We start from the raw sequence: 17,885 nt of genomic DNA, 5'->3' as shown, positions 1-17,885 counted from the left end.
CTCTCTCTGTCCCAAGAATGAAATAAACGTTGAAAAAAAAAAAAAAAAAAAAAAAAAGAGGAGACCTTCCACAAGCTTTGCAACCACATAAATCCATTCCTAGCACCCTTTATTCATATGCTCTGTCTTCCCTGCTGTGAGGATGGATGAACTGTTCAGTATACCTGTCCAAAACCAATGTGCACAGGTGCACTAGATGTCCCTGTCATCTTCCATTAGGGACATCCCTGTGACTATAATCTTCTGCTCTCCACTGGATCATTCCCACCGATACATGTACAGTCTTTCCTTAATTTAAACACACTCACACACACACACACACACACACACACACAACTTGACCCCACTTCCTCCTTTGTTTGGGCTCCCGCTCGTTTTCCCCGTCCCTTTGACAGCAAAAGTCCTTTAAGAGATATTTTTAATTGCTATCTCGATGTCCTTTCCTAGTTTCTCTTGAATCTTCTTCAGACACACTTTCTTCCCACCCAGCATTTCACTAGAAACTGTTCTTAAGATCACAGACCTCTACTTTGCTAAACCCAGTAGTCTATTCTCAGTGACCTGTCAGCAACATTTGACCTTATTACTTTCCCCCGGACACGCTGCGTGCACTTGCCAGGACACCAGGCTCTTCCAGTTTTCTTACCTTGTTGGCTGTTTCCTCTCAATCTCCTTTCTGGTTCTGTGTCACCTGCCTCACCTCTTAAGCGTGAGGCTCAGTTCTTGGGCCTCTTCTCTGTCTACACACAAAGACCATCTACCCTTTGACAGTTCCCAAGTTTGAACCTCTAGCCTGAACCTCTTCCTTGAATTCCAGAACACAAATGTCCAACTAACGACTTGATTTCCCCAGTTGGATATTTCTAGTTCTCTCAAACGCTCACAGTTAAGGGCGGCTCTTCCGTGTTAGTTCCTAAGACCAAAAAAGTTTGGAGTCATCCTTGATTCCTTTCTCCCGCATTTATTTCCTTATTCGGGTGCTCGGCAGGTCCTGTTAATTCTGCCTTCAGATCGTGTTCAGAATCCACTGCTTTTTCACCACCTCTACTGCTACAGCGCTGGTCCATGCTGCCATCAGGTCTCACCGGGATTATTGTCATAATTCTTAACCTGTAGCACCCTGGAACGTCTTGAGCCTCTTCACCCAGCAGCCAAAGTGTTCCTCTTCAAATGTAAGTTAGACAGGGCGCCTGGGTGCCTCAGTCAATTAAGCATCTGAGTTGGGCTCAGGTCATGATCTCATGGTTCACGAGTTCAAGCCCCGCGTCGGACTCTGTGCCGACGGCTCGGAGCCTGGAGCCGGCTTCTGATTCTGGGTCTGCCTCTCTCTCTGCCCCTCCCCAGCTCACACTGTGTCTTTCTCACGAAAATAAATTAAAACATATAAAATTTTTTTTTTTTTTTTAATTTTTTGTTTTCAACGTTTATTTATTTTTGGGACAGAGAGAGACAGAGCATGAACGGGGGAGGGGCAGAGAGAGAGGGAGACACAGAATCGGAAACAGGCTCCAGGCTCTGAGCCATCAGCCCAGAGCCCGACGCGGGGCTCGAACCCACGGACCGCGAGATCGTGACCTGGCTGAAGTCGGACGCTCAACCGACTGCGCCACCCAGGCGCCCCTAAAATTTTTTTTTAATGTAAGGTAGAGGAGCACCTGACCGGCTCAGGCAGTAGAGCATGAGACTCCTCATCTCCAGATTGTGAGTTCAAGCTGCATGTTGGGCATAGCACCTACTTAAAAAATAAATAAATAAATAATAAAATGAAATTGAAGTTTTCTCAAACTTCCCAGTGATTTTCCATCTCACTCAGAATTAAGGTCAGAATCCTTGCACTGGTTTATAAGGCTCATGTAGTCTCTTGCTACTCTCCATTATTCTACTGCAGTTTCATTGCCTCCTGATAGTTTTGTTATTGTTGTTGTTTTGGTTTTTTGGGGTTTTTGTTTTTGAGAGGGAGAAAGAGAGGATCCCAAGCAGGTGCCGTGCTGTCAGCATGGAACTCAACACATGGCTCAGTCCCACGACCATGAGATCATGACCTGGGCCAAAATCAAGAGTTGGATGCTCAACCAACTGGAGGCAGGCACCCCTGCCTCCAGATAGCTTTTAAACCAGGCAAGTTCCTTCCTCAGGGCCTTTGCACTGTGCCTGGAACACTCTTCTGTCAGGATCTGACATGGCTAATTCCCTCACCTCCTTCAAGTATTTTTATTGGCCTCTCAGAGAGGTCTATTCTGACCACCCTATTACAAATCGTGGTTCCCCCTGCCAGGTCTGATATGCCTTATCACCTCTCCCTGCATTATCTTTCCCATAGCACCTATCATCTTTGAATATTCTATAAAGCTGACTTATTTGTTATTTATTGCTTGTCTCTTCCCGCTGGAATATAAGCTACATGAGATTATATATAATTTATTCATTAATGTAGCTAGATCATCCAGAACAGTGCCTGACACATAGTAAGTATGCAGTAAATATTTGTTGAATGAACAAGCCATTTCTATGTTTTTAGATAGTGATATCCTTGGCCATCCTAGTACAAGGGAGAGAATAGTAAGTTATATGGGATCTAAACTTAATAATTTTTGGACTGGCACAATTAAGTCATCTGTCTTAAAGATGACAACCACATCTAACTATCTAACTAAAGTTAGTAATCTTTAATAATATAATATATATAACATAAATTATTATATATAATATAAATTAATCTCTATTTTTTAAAATTCTTGGCATTAAACTAACAAAATCCTTTTCCTAATCATCAGATGCTGGCTTCTCTATACCTTATTTATGGAAAGTAATTTTATAGAAAATAATTATTGGATAGCTGTTTAGGTCAGCCACTACACCCTCGTCTGGCTCCCCACCCGTTCCCCCAACATCATCAGCCCCTCTCACCTAGGAGACAGATTTTAGAATTATATTTGGGGTAATGAGTGGTGGTACAGTACATTATTGTACACAGACATTTCCTGATGAGATAAGAGTGGGTAATCTCCTTTATCATGATAATGCATAGTAATATGCATAGTAGCATTTTTTTTTTAATTTTTTTTTTAATGTTTATTTATTTTCAAGAGAGACAGAGACAGAGTGTGAACAGGGGAGGGGGAGAGGGAGGGAGACACAGACTCCGAAACAGGCTCCAGGATCCGAGCCATCAGCCCAGAGCCCGACGCGGGGCTCGAACCCACAAACCGTGAGATCATGACCTGAGCCGAAGTCGGACACTTAACCGACTGAGCCACCCAGGCGCCCCTGCATAGTAGCATTATTTAGGAAAATTACTTTGTTGATGATGGACTCTGAAAATTAAATTGCAAAATAATTTTTTAAAGGCCCTCCAAGTCGTGAGAGTAAAAAGTAAACAGTTTTTACACATCAGGCTATTTGTTCTGGAAAAATAGCCACAGTTTCTATAAGCTGGTGACTCATGCATGCTTCGGTCCCTTAGCTACCAGCAATCTACTCAGCCTGATCTCCTACCTGTATTTCTCATCTTTACCTCCCGTCCCTTTGCTCTTATGTCTCCAGTGCTGTCCCCCGCAGCTTGCCCCTGTGTCTCCCGAATTTTTCTCCATCTAATGGAAGCATGTCACTTGCTTTTAGCCACTCCCTCTCCTTCAGCTTTTCACGGTTTCTTATAAGTAGGCTTAAAGATACAGTGCTTTTGACATCCTATAGTGCCCAGATTGTTTTGTGTGCTCAGATACTCGATAGGTTCATGATGGTGACAAGACAAGACTCCATTGAGATCCTCACAAGTTTGAGTTCTGTTCAGTGCGAACAGTATGGAGCCTCCACCCTTACATGCTGGATGGATGCAGAGATGGATGAGAGGGTATCCTAACCCTGAGGAGCTTCAAGTCTAGGGGCCTCCAGTTTTAAGATACATGTTTTGCTGATTGTGGAGCTAAAATGGAACAGGTTTGAGAATGAGTGGGGAAGGGGACGGCCCTAGAGATGATGGGGAGGAAGAAGCAGCAAGAACGTTCATAAAATATTGGCCAGTTTATATGCTGAAGGAGAGGTGATTTCCCAGGGCACTGAAGAACATAGCAGCAGAAAGTAATTCGTATCCATGGTAACATAGAGGTGGCGGAAATATCTGCGTTTCCGGGATGTGCACAGTCCCTTGTGCTTACGGATTTCTCAGAGGACAACTTTCTCTTTCGCGATACTCATCCAGTCAGTAGTAAAGGGAGCGGAACGATTTTGCCAGAGTAAGAAAACGTAATCTAAACGTAGCCGCCTGCCACTAGGGTGTTTTACTGTGTGTTTGTTTTGTGCCTGTGTGGGTTTCCTCCTTGCATTCAAGGTGGAGGGAGCCCTCGTGGGAGAAGCAAGTAGCAGAGGCAGAACAAGGACAAATTAGGCTTAACCTGATAGGGAGGGAACCAGTGGGCTCTAATGAACTTTCAGTGCTCGTAAAATACTCAGAATGCTAGGAAGGGAAGGTGGGTGTAGCACATCCCAGGGCATGTGACACCAGGAGCCGCCCCTCCTACGGGGATTCATGTCACCCTGTGTCCCTTCCATTGTAGCGCTTGCAGTAGCGTGCTTATGCGTCCTCTTCTAAACTGTAAGGTCCTTGAGGATAGAGACTGACATCTCAAGGGGAGTATCTAGCATTCTGGAAGTGCCTGGTCCATAGAAATGGCTAGGAGAGCTGTTGCAATGAATGCTGTGGCGTCGACAGACACATCTGTCGGCCAAGTGATTGTAAAAGGGAAAACTGGGCTGCTGTCTTCTGCCACTTCCTCCCAAAAATTGTCCAAATCCTGGCTCAGCTCGACTTGCACTGCTGCCTCCATACGTACAGGTTTTAGGAAACTTTTTTTTTCAGTTTTATTTGTTTATTCTTGGGAGAGAGCGAGAGAGAGAGAGGGAGAGAGAGAGAGAGAGAACAAGCAGGAGAGGGAGAGGGGCAGAGGGAGAGAGAATCCCAAGCAGGCTCTGTGCTGTCAGCGCAGAGCCTGACATGGGACTCGAACCCATGAACCGTGAGATCATGGCCTAAGCTGAAACCAAGAGGCAGTCGCTTAACTCACTGAGCCACCCAGGTGCCTTTGAGGGAACTTGTAACGGACAGAGATAAGACCCTTGACCAGCCAGTGGTTCCATTTTACAATGGAGTAGGATCTCCAGTGTTGTTTGTAGAGAGGAGGTGTTTTGCCCATAGGCAGCAGAGGGAGGGTGTCTAGAAAACAGCTCTTCGTCATTAATATAGGATGTCTGATTCCACGGCTTCTGTCTAGACACTGGCTTACTCTTTGCCCAGCTGAAAAACTGTGAAATCGTTAACATCTTATACCTCGAGTGATTAGGTGTATTTAAATGAGGTAATAGCACGTCTCTCTTCATTGGTTCACTTGATGACTTAAAAACATACGCATTTCTTGTAAATGACACGAATGAAGTGGAGAAACTCTTTCAGTCGGAAGTGGTTTTTCTTTACCTTTGGAATGCGGGGTTGATATCTTCAACGCCCTTCGTTTTTTTCCCTAGCACTTTGATGTAATTAAAAGGCCATCCCAGTATGTTTGCATATCCATCACTTCCATTTTTGTTTTATCTTTTCAGAATTTCAAAATGTTTTATGTTTGAATTGTAGCCATTAGAACAGTTGCCTTAACTCAACTTTGTAACTAAAACTCTTTGAAATGTCACATTTCTAATGAGCTTGTTCTCTTTTTTAAAAATATTTTTTATTAAAAAAAATTTTTTTAATGTTTATTTTTGAGAGAGAGAGCATACATGCGGAAGGGGCAGAGAGAGGGGGGACAGAAGATCCAAAGCGGGCTCTGCGGACAGCAGAGAGCCTCATGTAGGGCTCAAACTCACAGACCGTGAAATCATGACCTGACGCTTAACAGACTGAGCCACCCAAGCACCCCTCTGATGAGCTCGTTCTTGTACACCGGTGTTATGTGTTCTGCCGGTGTTGGACTTTGATAACATTGTAATCACGGGTGTCCAAAAAAGTTAATGTAGTAGGAATTACTGAGAGCCCAGGTGTCTTGCTTCCGGTAACCTGGAACCAAGCTGCACCCCATTTGCTTATGTATAGCTCAGCATTTTCCAGCGTCTTCACCATTGTTCATCACAGAGAAGGAGCATTTTCCTCCCATATTCTCAGTGTTAATTGGAGGGGAGGGGAAAAAGAGCTTCTCAGTATCTACCACATTCTTTATTTGCTTTTAGCTCTCAGAAGCTCCGCGTGCTTTTCTGAACCCCTTTCTCCAAGTCATGTTTCAAGAACCACAGAGTTGGTGGCCATCTAGCCAATAGGCAACAGTTTATCAATGGAAGTACATTATAAATGTATTTCTTTATTTTATAACAAGTCCTACAAAGTGAAAGCATTTTCTGGGATACTTTTCTGCCTAATCCAGTCTTTAAATCAAATATTTTTGGGGCGCCTGGGTGGCTCAGTTGGTTAAGTGTCCGATTTTAGCTCAGGTCATGATCTCGCTATTTCATGAAGTCGAGCCCCACGTCGGGCTTGGTGCTGACAGCTCAGAGCCTGGAGCCTGCTTCAGATTCTGTGTCTCCCTCTCTCTCTGCTCCTCACCTGCTCATTCGCTCGCGCTCTCTATCTCTCAATCTCTCAGAAATAAATAAACACTAAGAAAATATTTTCTAAAAAAATCAAAAATTTTTTAACTTCCTTACATATGAGACTAAAATATTAACATTTCTGGGGTGCCTGGGTGGCTCAGTCAGTTAGGCATCCGACTTCAGCTCAGGTCATGATCTCACAGTGAGTTCCAGCCCCATGTCGGGCTCTGTGCTAACAGCTCAGAGCCTGGAGCCTGCTTCGGATTCTGTGTCTCCCTCTCTCTCTGCCCCTCCCCTGCTCATGCTCTGTCTCTCTCTGTCTCAAAAATAAATAAAAACATTAAGAAAATATTTTAAAAAAAAAGATTAATATTTCTAGCCTAGAAGATTGTATTTAGTCATTTCTGAAACCAGAGCTTATGTGAACATTTTGTATCTGAAGAGAAGTTAATTTAAATAAATGCTGACATGTCCTTATTGCTATACAAGTCCAAAATAGACTCTGCTAGTTCAGAATCCCTTAAGATTTCAGAATGTATGAGTTTGCTTGTTCTAATATTATCTTGCATTATTTCAGAAATCCTGCCAGAAACCTGTAGACAAATATATCGAGTATGATCCTGTTATCATCTTGATTAATGCTATTTTATGCAAAGCCCAGGCCTACAGACATATTCTCTTCAATACTAAAATAAACGTAAGTTGTGCTAATTTTTTTTATTTTCTAATTTTACTTGATAATGCTCTTGCATTTTTAAAGAATAATTTGAACGGCATTAAAGAACATTATTTTAAAAAGAAAGTCTATTAAGCATGGGTCTTTTATCTCAACAGTGTCTGGAAGTTACTAGAAATAGCAGGCATTGATAAACAAGGCACACAATGTTTAGTGAATATTTAAGAATACGCTCACTGGGAGGAAGTTGAAAAACTATAATCTGTATTGCCTTTTAGTGGGTTTCCTTTTGAAACAGATACCAGTTATTTCTACCAGAATAAATTAAATATATCCAGGTAAGGAGAGAAATATAGCTAGAGGAAGTAAGCGACCATTAAAAGAGAAATATTTTAATACAATATGTTACATTTTATATCCTGTTGAGGGAATTCCTTCCCCTCCCCCACGTTAAATAACCAGGGCAGAAACCAATTTGACAATAAATTTCATATATTGAAAAAAAAATAAAAAATAAAAATAAAATAAAATAAAATAAAAATAACCAGGGCAGTTTTTAAATTGCTAGAGCATTGATTCCCAAACTTTGGTACACAATGGAATCACCTGGGAGAGAGAGGGTGGAGAGCAGTTCATCCTTCCAAGCCGAGGCCTCGCCCAGAATCAGTTACAGAATCTTTGCAGATGAGTTCAGGCATCAGTATTTCTTAAAACCCCCAGGTAATTCTGAAGTGCAGCCAGGAGCACCACTGTGCCAACTAGAAGAACCTCAGAAGCCCACACTGATACCTATCCTGGGACTGCATTGCATTTGCACACACTTTCTTTTCCCCACTTTATATTGATATAGAAAGTCCAATGGGTAATGGGTTTTATTTTATTTTTTAAAGTTTATTTATTTTGAGAGAGTGAGGGGCAGAGAGAGAGAGAGGGACAGAGAATCCCAAGCAGGCTCCACACTGTCAGCACAGAAACCTGAGGCAAGGCTCAAACTCACAAACCGTGAGATCATGACCTGAGCTGAAACCAAGAGTTGGACGCTTAACTGACTGAGCCACCCAGGCACCCCAGGAGAAACATGTTGTGAAAAGCCGATTCTTGTTACCTGATAATTTTTATTTTTGCCCAAATTTCAGACTCTTTAGAACTTGCAGCTTTAAAAATTTCTACCTTTTAATTACTGTTTTTTCCATATATTAATTGACACTCATCCAGCATAGGGCCATTTTTTTAAAATTTATGTTCAGAACAGATGTGGGCGAGGATGGGGAGAAAGAGGATCTGTTTTGTACTGCTGATGGGAATGCAAACTGGTGCAGCCATTCTGGAAAGCAGTATGGAGGTTCCTCGAAAAATTAAAAATAGAAATACCCTATGACCCAGCAATTGCACGACTAGGTACTTACTCAGGGGATACAGGTGCGCTGTTTCGAAAGGGCACATGCACCCCAGTGTTTATAGAAGCACTATCAACAGTAGCCAAAGAATGGAAAGAGCCCAAATGTCCATCAATGGAGGAATGGATAAAGAAGACGTGGTATATATATATATATACAATGGAGTATTACTCGGCAATCAAAAAGAATGAAATCTTGCCATTTGCAACTACGTGGATGGAACTGGAGGGTATGATGCTAAGCAAAATTAGTCAGAAAAAGACAAATATCATATGATTTCACTCACATGAGGAATTTAAGAGACAAAACAGGTGAACATAAGGAAAGGGAAGCAAAAGTAATATAAAAACAGGGAAGGGGACAAAACATAAAGACTCTTAAATACAGAGAACAAACAGAGCATTGCTGGAGGGGTTCTGGGAGGGGGAATGGTCTAAATGGGTAAGGGGCATTAAGGAATCCACTCCTGAAATCAGTTGTTGCACTGTATGGTAACTAACTTGGATGTAAATTAAACAATAAATTAAAAAATAAAATAAATGAAAGTAAACATTTAAAAAAAACTTAAAACTTAAAAAGAAATAAAATAAAAATAAAAATTTATGGGGCGCCTGGGTGGCGCAGTCGGTTAAGCGCCCGACTTCAGCCAGGTCACGATCTCGCGGTCCGGGAGTTCGAGCCCCGCGTCGGGCTCTGGGCGGATGGCTCGGAGCCTGGAGCCTGTTTCCGATTCTGTGTCTCCCTCTCTCTCTGACCCTCCCCCGTTCATGCTCTGTCTCTCTCTGTCCCAAAAATAAATAAACGTTGAAAAAAAAAATTTTTTTTTAAATAAAAAATAAATAAATAAATAAATAAAAATTTATGTTCAGAATAGTAGTTTCCTATGTGGTATGATGGAATCTTCAGGTTAAAATGTGTCATCATTGCTGCTTCTGCCTATCCACGAGTCACGTGAATTCTGTGCTTGATTCTGTGTATAGGACCGATGCTGAAAATAGAGTGTGAAGGGTGGACTACTCTTTAGAGCAGTATTTCTTAGCGAAGGGCGTACATCAGAATCCCGCCTTGCCCCCAGGACCGTTTCAAAATTGCATGTGTAGGATTTACTTCCCAAGATTCTGAGTCAGGACTGGGGCCTCGACATTTGCAATCTGAAAAATCTCCCCTTGTGATTCTGATGGTCATTGCTGATGAAGAGCCATTGGGTTTACAGGCAACACAATTACACACTTAACCGGGCAGTCCTGAATTTGAAAAGCTGTGGGATGGGAGGTTCTTCAAAACCACAAGTACTTAGCTACGTCTGCGCCTACTCGATATTACGTGTAATTAGGTGTTTCTCTACCCAGTAAATGGCATTGTCTTTTTGACTACCAGATGCACGGGAAACTCTGCATATTTTGTTTGCTTTGCGAAGCGTACCTGAGATGGTGGCAGCTTCAAGATTCAAACCAGAACACCGATCCCGACGACTTCATCAGATATGCCAAGGAGTGGGATTTCTATAGAATGTTCGCAATTGCTTCTCTAGGTACGAAGAAGCCACGCTTTCTGTTCTCAGCCATCTAGTCCCCACTATTCTGATCACAAGTGAAGTGGGTGGGCTTCATCATTGGTAAGAGGAGGGGGTTAACATAGGACTTGAGACTTAGACGTTCAGCTCTACTGCTAAGCTGCTAGATGAGTTTGTCTAAATTATGTGCTTGCTTGCTTTTTTATTTGTTACCACACATCTGTTACGGAATGGTTAGGTTTATCAGATTAGAGAGTTTCGTAAAATATGTTGAGGCATACCATCGTCGATAAAACTCTTAAATTTAATTTCTTTTTTTTTTTTTTTTTGAACGTTTATTTATTTTTGGGACAGAGAGAGACAGAGCATGAACGGGGGAGGGGCAGAGAGAGAGGGAGACACAGAATCGGAAACAGGCTCCAGGCTCTGAGCCATCAGCCCAGAGCCTGACGCGGGGCTCGAACTCCCGGACCGCGAGATCGTGACCTGGCTGAAGTCGGACGCTTAACCGACTGCGCCACCCAGGCGCCCCTTAAATTTAATTTCTGATTGTCCAGTTGAAAGACTCCCCAGGTCTCATCTTTATTAAAACAGACTGATAATTGCCAGACCTTATCCAATGTGTTGTGCTAATTGCATTGAACTCATGCAACCTGTTTAATAGGGAAAACTTGTTCTTTCTCTGACTGCATTCAGGAAAAGTGACTCCTGTCCCAAGTTCCTTAAGTTCAAGGAACTGCTTTTCTCCAGAATTCGAGTTTGTGACTGAGGTCAGAATTGTGTTGAATTAATTTCTGCCACTGTTTTCTTACTTACAGGCTTCCATGCTCTGCTTCTAAAACTCTTTGATTATAATGAAATATTGTTTTAGCAATATTGAGTCTCCAGTGCACTGCAGTGTCATATTCCTGGACTGTGTTGTCCTCTTTTGTCCCATTTTCTTCTCTGCTTGCTCTCACTTCCTTGGTCCTCTCATCCGTTTCTGAGGTTTTAAAATTTACATTTTAAGAATTCGCAAACGTATATAATAACATTAAAAACATCCTTGACAACGTTGCCTACGCCAGGAACTAGAACCTAATGTAATTTTAAGCTTTAAAGCAAAACCTCTTAAAATTTCTGAGGATAAGCTCCCGTGTGTCCGTAATTTTTAATATAAAAAATAAACCAGGCTTATTTTCAAATAGTTCAGAATTGCTGTAGCACCTACTCTATAGTGGATATTTTGACACTCAGAAATTTTTTCTACTGTTACTTTTTTAACCCACTATTAGGTTCTGACCCCCTAAAATAGGTTATGAAAAAATGCCCTACATAAATACAGCATTTTATAATTTAAACACTGCTTTTACGATTTTATCAACTTAATGTTCACAACCATCCTCTTTGGTAGATAGGTTAGGTTCTCCCGTGGAGACATAGAAGCAGGAAGGCAATGATTTCCCCAAAATCCCACCGCAGGTTAGTGTCAGCACTGAGACAGGTGGCTCCCCGGGCTCCCCATCTGGTGTTTTCTCCGTGTAGCCCTCTGTAGGCAGGTGAGGTCCTCCTGAACCCGGCTGATCCATGAAAGCCTCATAGTATCTGCCTTGAGAAAGACTGTGCAGAGCCCAAGGGCTGGTGCAAACACATAAATCTCTCAAGTTCTGAGTTAGATGGATGTGGAGGTTATCTGGTCCGCCCTTCTCTCCAGTGCTAGAAATCCTTCCCTCAGCTCTGCAAAATGATCTAGCTTTGTCTGAGTATCTCCAGTGACAGGAGACAACCCACTATTAGATCGTTCTTGTTGTTAAGGAATTCTTTGTTGCTTTTATTACTTTTTTGGTCCAAATCTGAGGCTATAAGATCAGCCTATTTCAGCAGGTCTTTGCAGTTGACAAGCCCTTGGTGTCCCTGTCATGTAGGTCAACCGGCCAAAATTATTTTTGATTCTAATCACCTATGTTTGGAACCTCTTTAGTTTGACTCTGTTTGGTTATAAAACATTTTAGGAAGGATACAGTTGTCTCTCCTATAAGATGACACATGTGTTCCAGAAAAACAAGATTCTACAGAAACCTACATAACATAGCTTATGGGAAAAAATAGAATTAGGGACAGATCACTCAAAACGTATGCAGCTGGGTAATCAGAAGACTAACAGTCTGAATAAAAATAATACCACAGTTAAAAGAAATGTTAAAATCCTAGTTAATGGGAATAGAACAGCCCGTGCTCTGTTCTGTGGACCCAGTGAACTGTGGCTTCTCCTGTACTGGACTCTGTCTATGAATACTTTCTGGAAGGATAAGGAATTGTACTCAGAAAGCTTGTTAACATGAATTAAGGAAGTTTTAAATTTAGATAACAGTATTCAAAATCTTGTAGATACTAGGTATTCAATAAATAGTGGAAGAATGAGCAAAGAAAAACATCTTCATATGCAGTTCTTAGGCTGGGTCCCGTCTTTCGGACTTAAAAAAAACCTCCATATTCCTGTATTATTCTTTCTGTGGAGGCCTCGAACACTGAAAATACCTAAACAGAGTCTTACTTCCTAGAAAGAACTTCAGAGAGCTGATGATCACAATCCTAATGGACTGACTTTTGCTTCGGTGGGTGATGAAATACTCCACGAAAGAACTGTTGAACTATGTTTCTGAAATCATACCGGCAGGATTTGACACAAAAGGCAGGGGCTTATTTAAAAAAAAAAAAAAAAAAAAAAGAAGGAGGGAGGAAAAAGAAAATTTGATCTCAATAAAGCAATTCTAATGAAGTCAGCCGGTAAGTTGTATTTTGGAATTGTGGCTTATTTGGTTTTAGAGAGATATGGTTCAGATAGGGACATTCATGTGTTTGTCCTCCGTTCCCTCCTTAGAACAAGCTGCCTTTTTTACTGGCATCTTTACTTTCCTGTGGGTAGAACGACCGACGACAGCGAAAAAAAAACCCGACTTCATTTTGCTGCTGAAAGCATTATTGTTGTCGAGCTACGGAAAACTCTTGCTGATTCCAGCCGTCATTTGGGAGCACGACTACACATCCCTGTGCCTCAGACTCATCAAAGTATTTGTCCTTACATCCAATTTTCAGGCAATCAGAGGTATGTTTGTGTTTTATCCTGTCTCCTCCGCTTTCAGCCCACACACAAGCTTAAAGCCTTGCGCCTCCGACACGCTCTTGCCAAACCTGTTAGACTCTGGAAGTCTTCATAGAATAATAACAGGGCCTGGCACTCCTCTAATGCCTTATTCAGAGCGCGTAGTCGGTATTTGTTCACGTTAACCACGTGGTATTTTTTAGTGCTCAAAATGCCTTCATGTGCAACATCTCAGTGCCGTGGGGTTAGTAGGGCAGCCGTTATTACCCTCCGTTTTGCGGATGACTTGTCCAAATGTACGTGGCGGGGCAGTCGTCAAGCCAGGAAGCACAGCTCCTACCACACCAAAGAAACGATGAGCAGCCTTGGGGGTCTTCATTTTCCCCATCCATTGTGAGAAGGGTTATTTTAAATGAGGCTGCTACCTGATACCTTTTATCGTAATGCTTACTGTTAAACAGAGAGTCTCCGGGTTTGTTTGTTTTTGTTTTGTTTTGTCGATCTCTTTTTTTTTTTTTTTAACATTTATTTATTTTTGAGACAGAGAGAGACAGAGCATGAACGGGGGAGGGTCAGAGAGAGAGAGGGAGACACAGAATCCGAAACTGGCTCCAGGCTCTGAGCTGTCAACACAGAGCCCGACGCGGGGCTCGAACTCATGGACCGCGAGATCATGACCTGAGCCGAAGTCGGTCGCTCAACCGACTGAGCCACCCAGGCGCCCCATTGTCGATCTCTTTATAACCTTAAAATCTGTTCTTAATTTTCTCCGTCCAGTATTCATGGAAATCTGTGTCTTGATTTCAGGAGGAGAAACTTCGTGTGTTTGTTACCGGCACATGCTTTGTTTCTCTCCAGAGGTCCGTAGATTTTATTTTATTTTTTATTTTATTTATTTTTTTTTTTCAACGCTTATTTATTTTTGGGACAGAGAGAGACAGAGCATGAACGGGGGAGGGGCAGAGAGAGAGGGAGACACAGAATCGGAAACAGGCTCCAGGCTCCGAGCCATCAGCCCAGAGCCCGACGCGGGGCTCGAACCCACGGACCGCGAGATCGTAACCCGGCTGAAGTCGGACGCTCAACCGACTGCGCCACCCAGGCGCCCCCAGAGGTCCGTAGATTTTAAAAAAGTGGGAGAGGATAACAGCACCAGTTAATAAGAACAAATAGAGATTTTTCTCAAAAACAGCTTTACAAAAGAGTTCCGTTCAGAATGCCACGTACTTTACATGCTGACATCACTTCAACTCTTAAGGACTTACTAGCTGTCTGTTCTTTTCCAGTGACCCTGAATATCAGCCGAAAGCTCTCCTTTCTGGCCATCTTTAGTGGCTTACTGGTGGAAAGCACCATGGTCTACTTCTTCCAGAGGATGGAATGGGACGTGGGAAGTGATTGCACCATCTATAAATCTCAAGACTTTTGAAGAGGGTACAAAAGCCTCTTAGCATTCACACACTCAGACGGGCATCCTCCTCAAATGAGACCAATGCCATCGCAGAATCCGTAGATGCCCTTACGTGACCCAGCCCCTGACTGGCTCTGGGTCACCTCAGCCGCGCCGGCCGGGCGGGGCGCGGCCGAGGACTTCAGTGCACATCTCTCTGGGTCCTTCACTTTAGGTCAAGGACATCCACATCCATGCTTTGCTGCTTCCTGGGGCCCTATTCTCCGCCTCTCTGACACCGGCACGCCATGTCGCTTGTAGCGGGACCTGACTCCGAAATCTGCCCCATTGGCTGCTGTCCCCCCCACCCTGCCCCAGTCCCTCGTCCTCCCTTCCACGGGCCCTGCTGTGGGCTGCCTCTTCACCTTCCCGCGACCTCCACTTCTGACCGGCCTTGCTTCGCTTTTTACCCACCTGCAAATGTAGGCAGCTGCCGACTCATCCCCATTAGTCCCCGAACCCATCAGCCCCTTGCCTTTCTGCTGGCCGCGCCTCATTCGAGCCGTTGGGGTGACTCCGCGGCCGTCTTCCCCACGAGGCCAGCGCTGCGCGTGCACAGAGCCTCAGCTGGACCTCCGTTGATGCCCCTCTGCCTTCGTGGTCACCTCCAGTGAACCTCCCCCACGCTCCTGCCTCCCACGTCTGCCCTCCCATTGCTGAGAGTCAAGCTGTTGCTGGAGCTTTGTTCCTTCTTCAGCTCAAAACTCATTTGGTCGCCTGCCTTCTTCCCTCCTTCCCTCCCTCTGGTCCTGGACCCATGCTCGTCTTCCTCTCTGGGCTCTTTGCTCCCTGGAAGCGTCCTTCCCCTCCCCCCCCCCACCCCGCCCCAGGTCACAGTCAGGCTCCCGGCCCACAGCCTGGCCCTCCGTGCAGCCTGTGCTGGCCGCGGGGGCCTGGAGCAGACCCAGAGGCCGGTTTGGGGGTGGGGGTGCAGGCAGCGTGGGAAGCACAAAAGTGGCAGGAGAGCACCCCAGGTCCGAACCTTCTCCACTGCGGAAAGGCCATCCTCCCTCCTGTGACCTCAGTCTCCCCTCATGCTCAGCCAATGCTCTTCCTTTCCAGGTCTTCAGACACAGCTCTTTTCATTGTCCTCTCCCGTGCCCTGGCTCCTTCCCCTCTGCAAACTGTATACGCACAGCTCTCTGTTCTAGAACAACTGGTCAAGCCTGCTTCTTCACCGCCTTTCCTCTTTGTAAGACATACTTTCTCCCATAGTCTCCTGACTCTGCCCTCCTAAAACTCAGAAGGAAGCCAGTTGCCAGGTCTTTGTCAGACTCCTCCCTAGCTCTGCTCTGGAAGCTCACCCAGAGCCCCTCCTTCGGAGCCCGGCCGCCCGTTCTGTCGGTCTTTTGTTCACCGGCTTCCCAGCCCCGGGACTCTGACCTCAGCTTCTCTCCTCTCTCTTGCCGTTCGCGTTCAGCTCCCAAGACGTAGGCCTCCCAGACCCAGCACCTCCAGCTTGCCCCTCTGCCCACTCTCTCTGCCCGTCCACTGCCTCCCAGGCGGTGCCAGCGTGGCCCCGCCTTTACCCCTGAAGCTGAACTCCATCTCACCGCCCTGTACCCACCCAAACAGAATCCTTGCCCGAAGCTTTTCTCTGGAAACGTCCCTTTTCACTCAGACCCCGGGTCAGCTCTTGTCTCCTGCCTGAAAGGTTACAACAGCCTCCTCCCAGGCCCTCAACCCAGACCGGCGCCACGCACCGTGGTGGCGTCCCTCCATGTCTGTCATCGTCTCTTACTGCTGACCCTGGAGGTTCTGGTCTCTTCCTGAGGAACGACTTTGTATGTTCTCTTAGCAGAAGCGTGGTCCTCAGTGTTCCGGTCCCAGTTCGTTCTCCGCAGACGTGTTCCTACCCCCATCTCCTATTACAGCCTCTGCACTTCCCCATGTGTCTTCTGCTCTCCCCAGGGCCTGGAGTGGCCTTGTTTCTGCCCAACCAGATAGAGTCAGTCATCTTGGCTTCTCTGTGGAAGGAAGGCTTTCCGAAAACTCGAGTCTGTGGGCTCACTCCCGTTCACCCCCCCACCCCCCAAGGCCCAGCCCAGCACCACAGCGGTCGTATCCAGGATTTCCGGAGACTGTTCTGGTCCTACTTCCCCAGGTGCTTCCACTTGTCACGCGATCCACTGTGATTTCCAGTCAGGAAAACAAAGTCACCTGCCTCACAACCGTTTGAAAACCATTGTCCTCCTATTATTACATTACCTCATGTTTTATATTGTCCACGTCTTCTATTCCGATTCCAAGCGTTTATGCCTGACTCCCCCAGCCTGGGTAAAAGGTTGGTTCTGGGAGAGACCGGGTGGTTTATACATGAGGAAATAGCATGTTTCCCAAAGTACAGGGCCTGCCCCAAGAAGAATTTGTTGAGTTGATTTTGAGCAGAATGTGTCACCCTACATACTTCTTTTACTGCCCACAGTTGTGTTCTTTATTATCTGTGGCACAACCAACTGCCCTTGCAACAGAGAAGACCTAAAATACAAACCAAGCTCCTCATTTCTGTTGAGCAAAGTGACGCAAAGATTTGGATACACTTCCTGAAAAAGAAAGCTACGGTTATGGCATCGGAAACCCCCAAAACTACCACATAGCCCCCATAAGAAACAACCGAACCACATATAGGCACAGACCCAGGCAAGCTCAGAGCCCGGGGTGCTGCCTGGGGAATGAGGGATAGGACAAGGGGAGAGTCCTACTTTGTAGACCACTTCGGGGAAGCTCTGGAAATGGAGGAGGAACGTGAATCCATGATCCACACATAATAAAAGATCTATGTTTCATTCCTTTGACATGTTTATATCTTTGTAATTTAAATGGTAAGTTACTGGCTATAAATAATGTATTTAGTATTGTGTTCTTACAACAACAGAAATATTTTTCTCTTAATAAAGTCAAAGTAAACAGCTTTTGTGAATTTTTCATGAATTCAGTATTTTCCCCTGTGACTAAGCTACTGTTTAAAAATGGCTGACCCAGGGGCGTCTGGGTGGCTCAGCAGGTTAAGCATCCGACTCTTGATTTCAGCTCAGGTCATGATCTCACAGTTTGTGATTTTGAGCCCCGGGTCGGGATCCACTCTGACGGTGCAGGGCCGACTTGGGATTCTCTGTCTCCCCCTCCCCTTCTTTCTCTCTCTCTCAAAATAAGAATAAACATTTAAAAAAAAATTTTTTTAATGGCTGATCCAAAAC

General features: G+C 44.6%; 1 protein-coding gene across 1 annotated transcript; it reads left to right on the top strand.

The window, feature by feature from the left end:
• Positions 1 to 1,665: 1,665 nt before the first annotated feature.
• On the top strand, positions 1,666 to 17,600 carry ARV1 (ARV1 fatty acid homeostasis modulator; the record flags this gene model as incomplete). The annotated part of the gene is made up of 5 exons (XM_040464927.1): positions 1,666 to 1,701; positions 7,148 to 7,267; positions 10,021 to 10,174; positions 13,017 to 13,241; positions 14,525 to 17,600. Coding segments are annotated over 5 exons (678 nt in total), but the record flags the coding sequence as incomplete, so codon positions are not given.
• Between the last annotated feature and the right edge of the window lie 285 nt (positions 17,601 to 17,885).

The sequence above is a fragment of the Herpailurus yagouaroundi genome, unplaced genomic scaffold, assembly GCF_014898765.1.
Source record: "Herpailurus yagouaroundi ecotype Mexico unplaced genomic scaffold, PumYag 530, whole genome shotgun sequence".
Taxonomy (NCBI): domain Eukaryota; kingdom Metazoa; phylum Chordata; class Mammalia; order Carnivora; family Felidae; genus Herpailurus; species Herpailurus yagouaroundi.
This window is presented reverse-complemented; position numbering and strand designations above follow the sequence as displayed.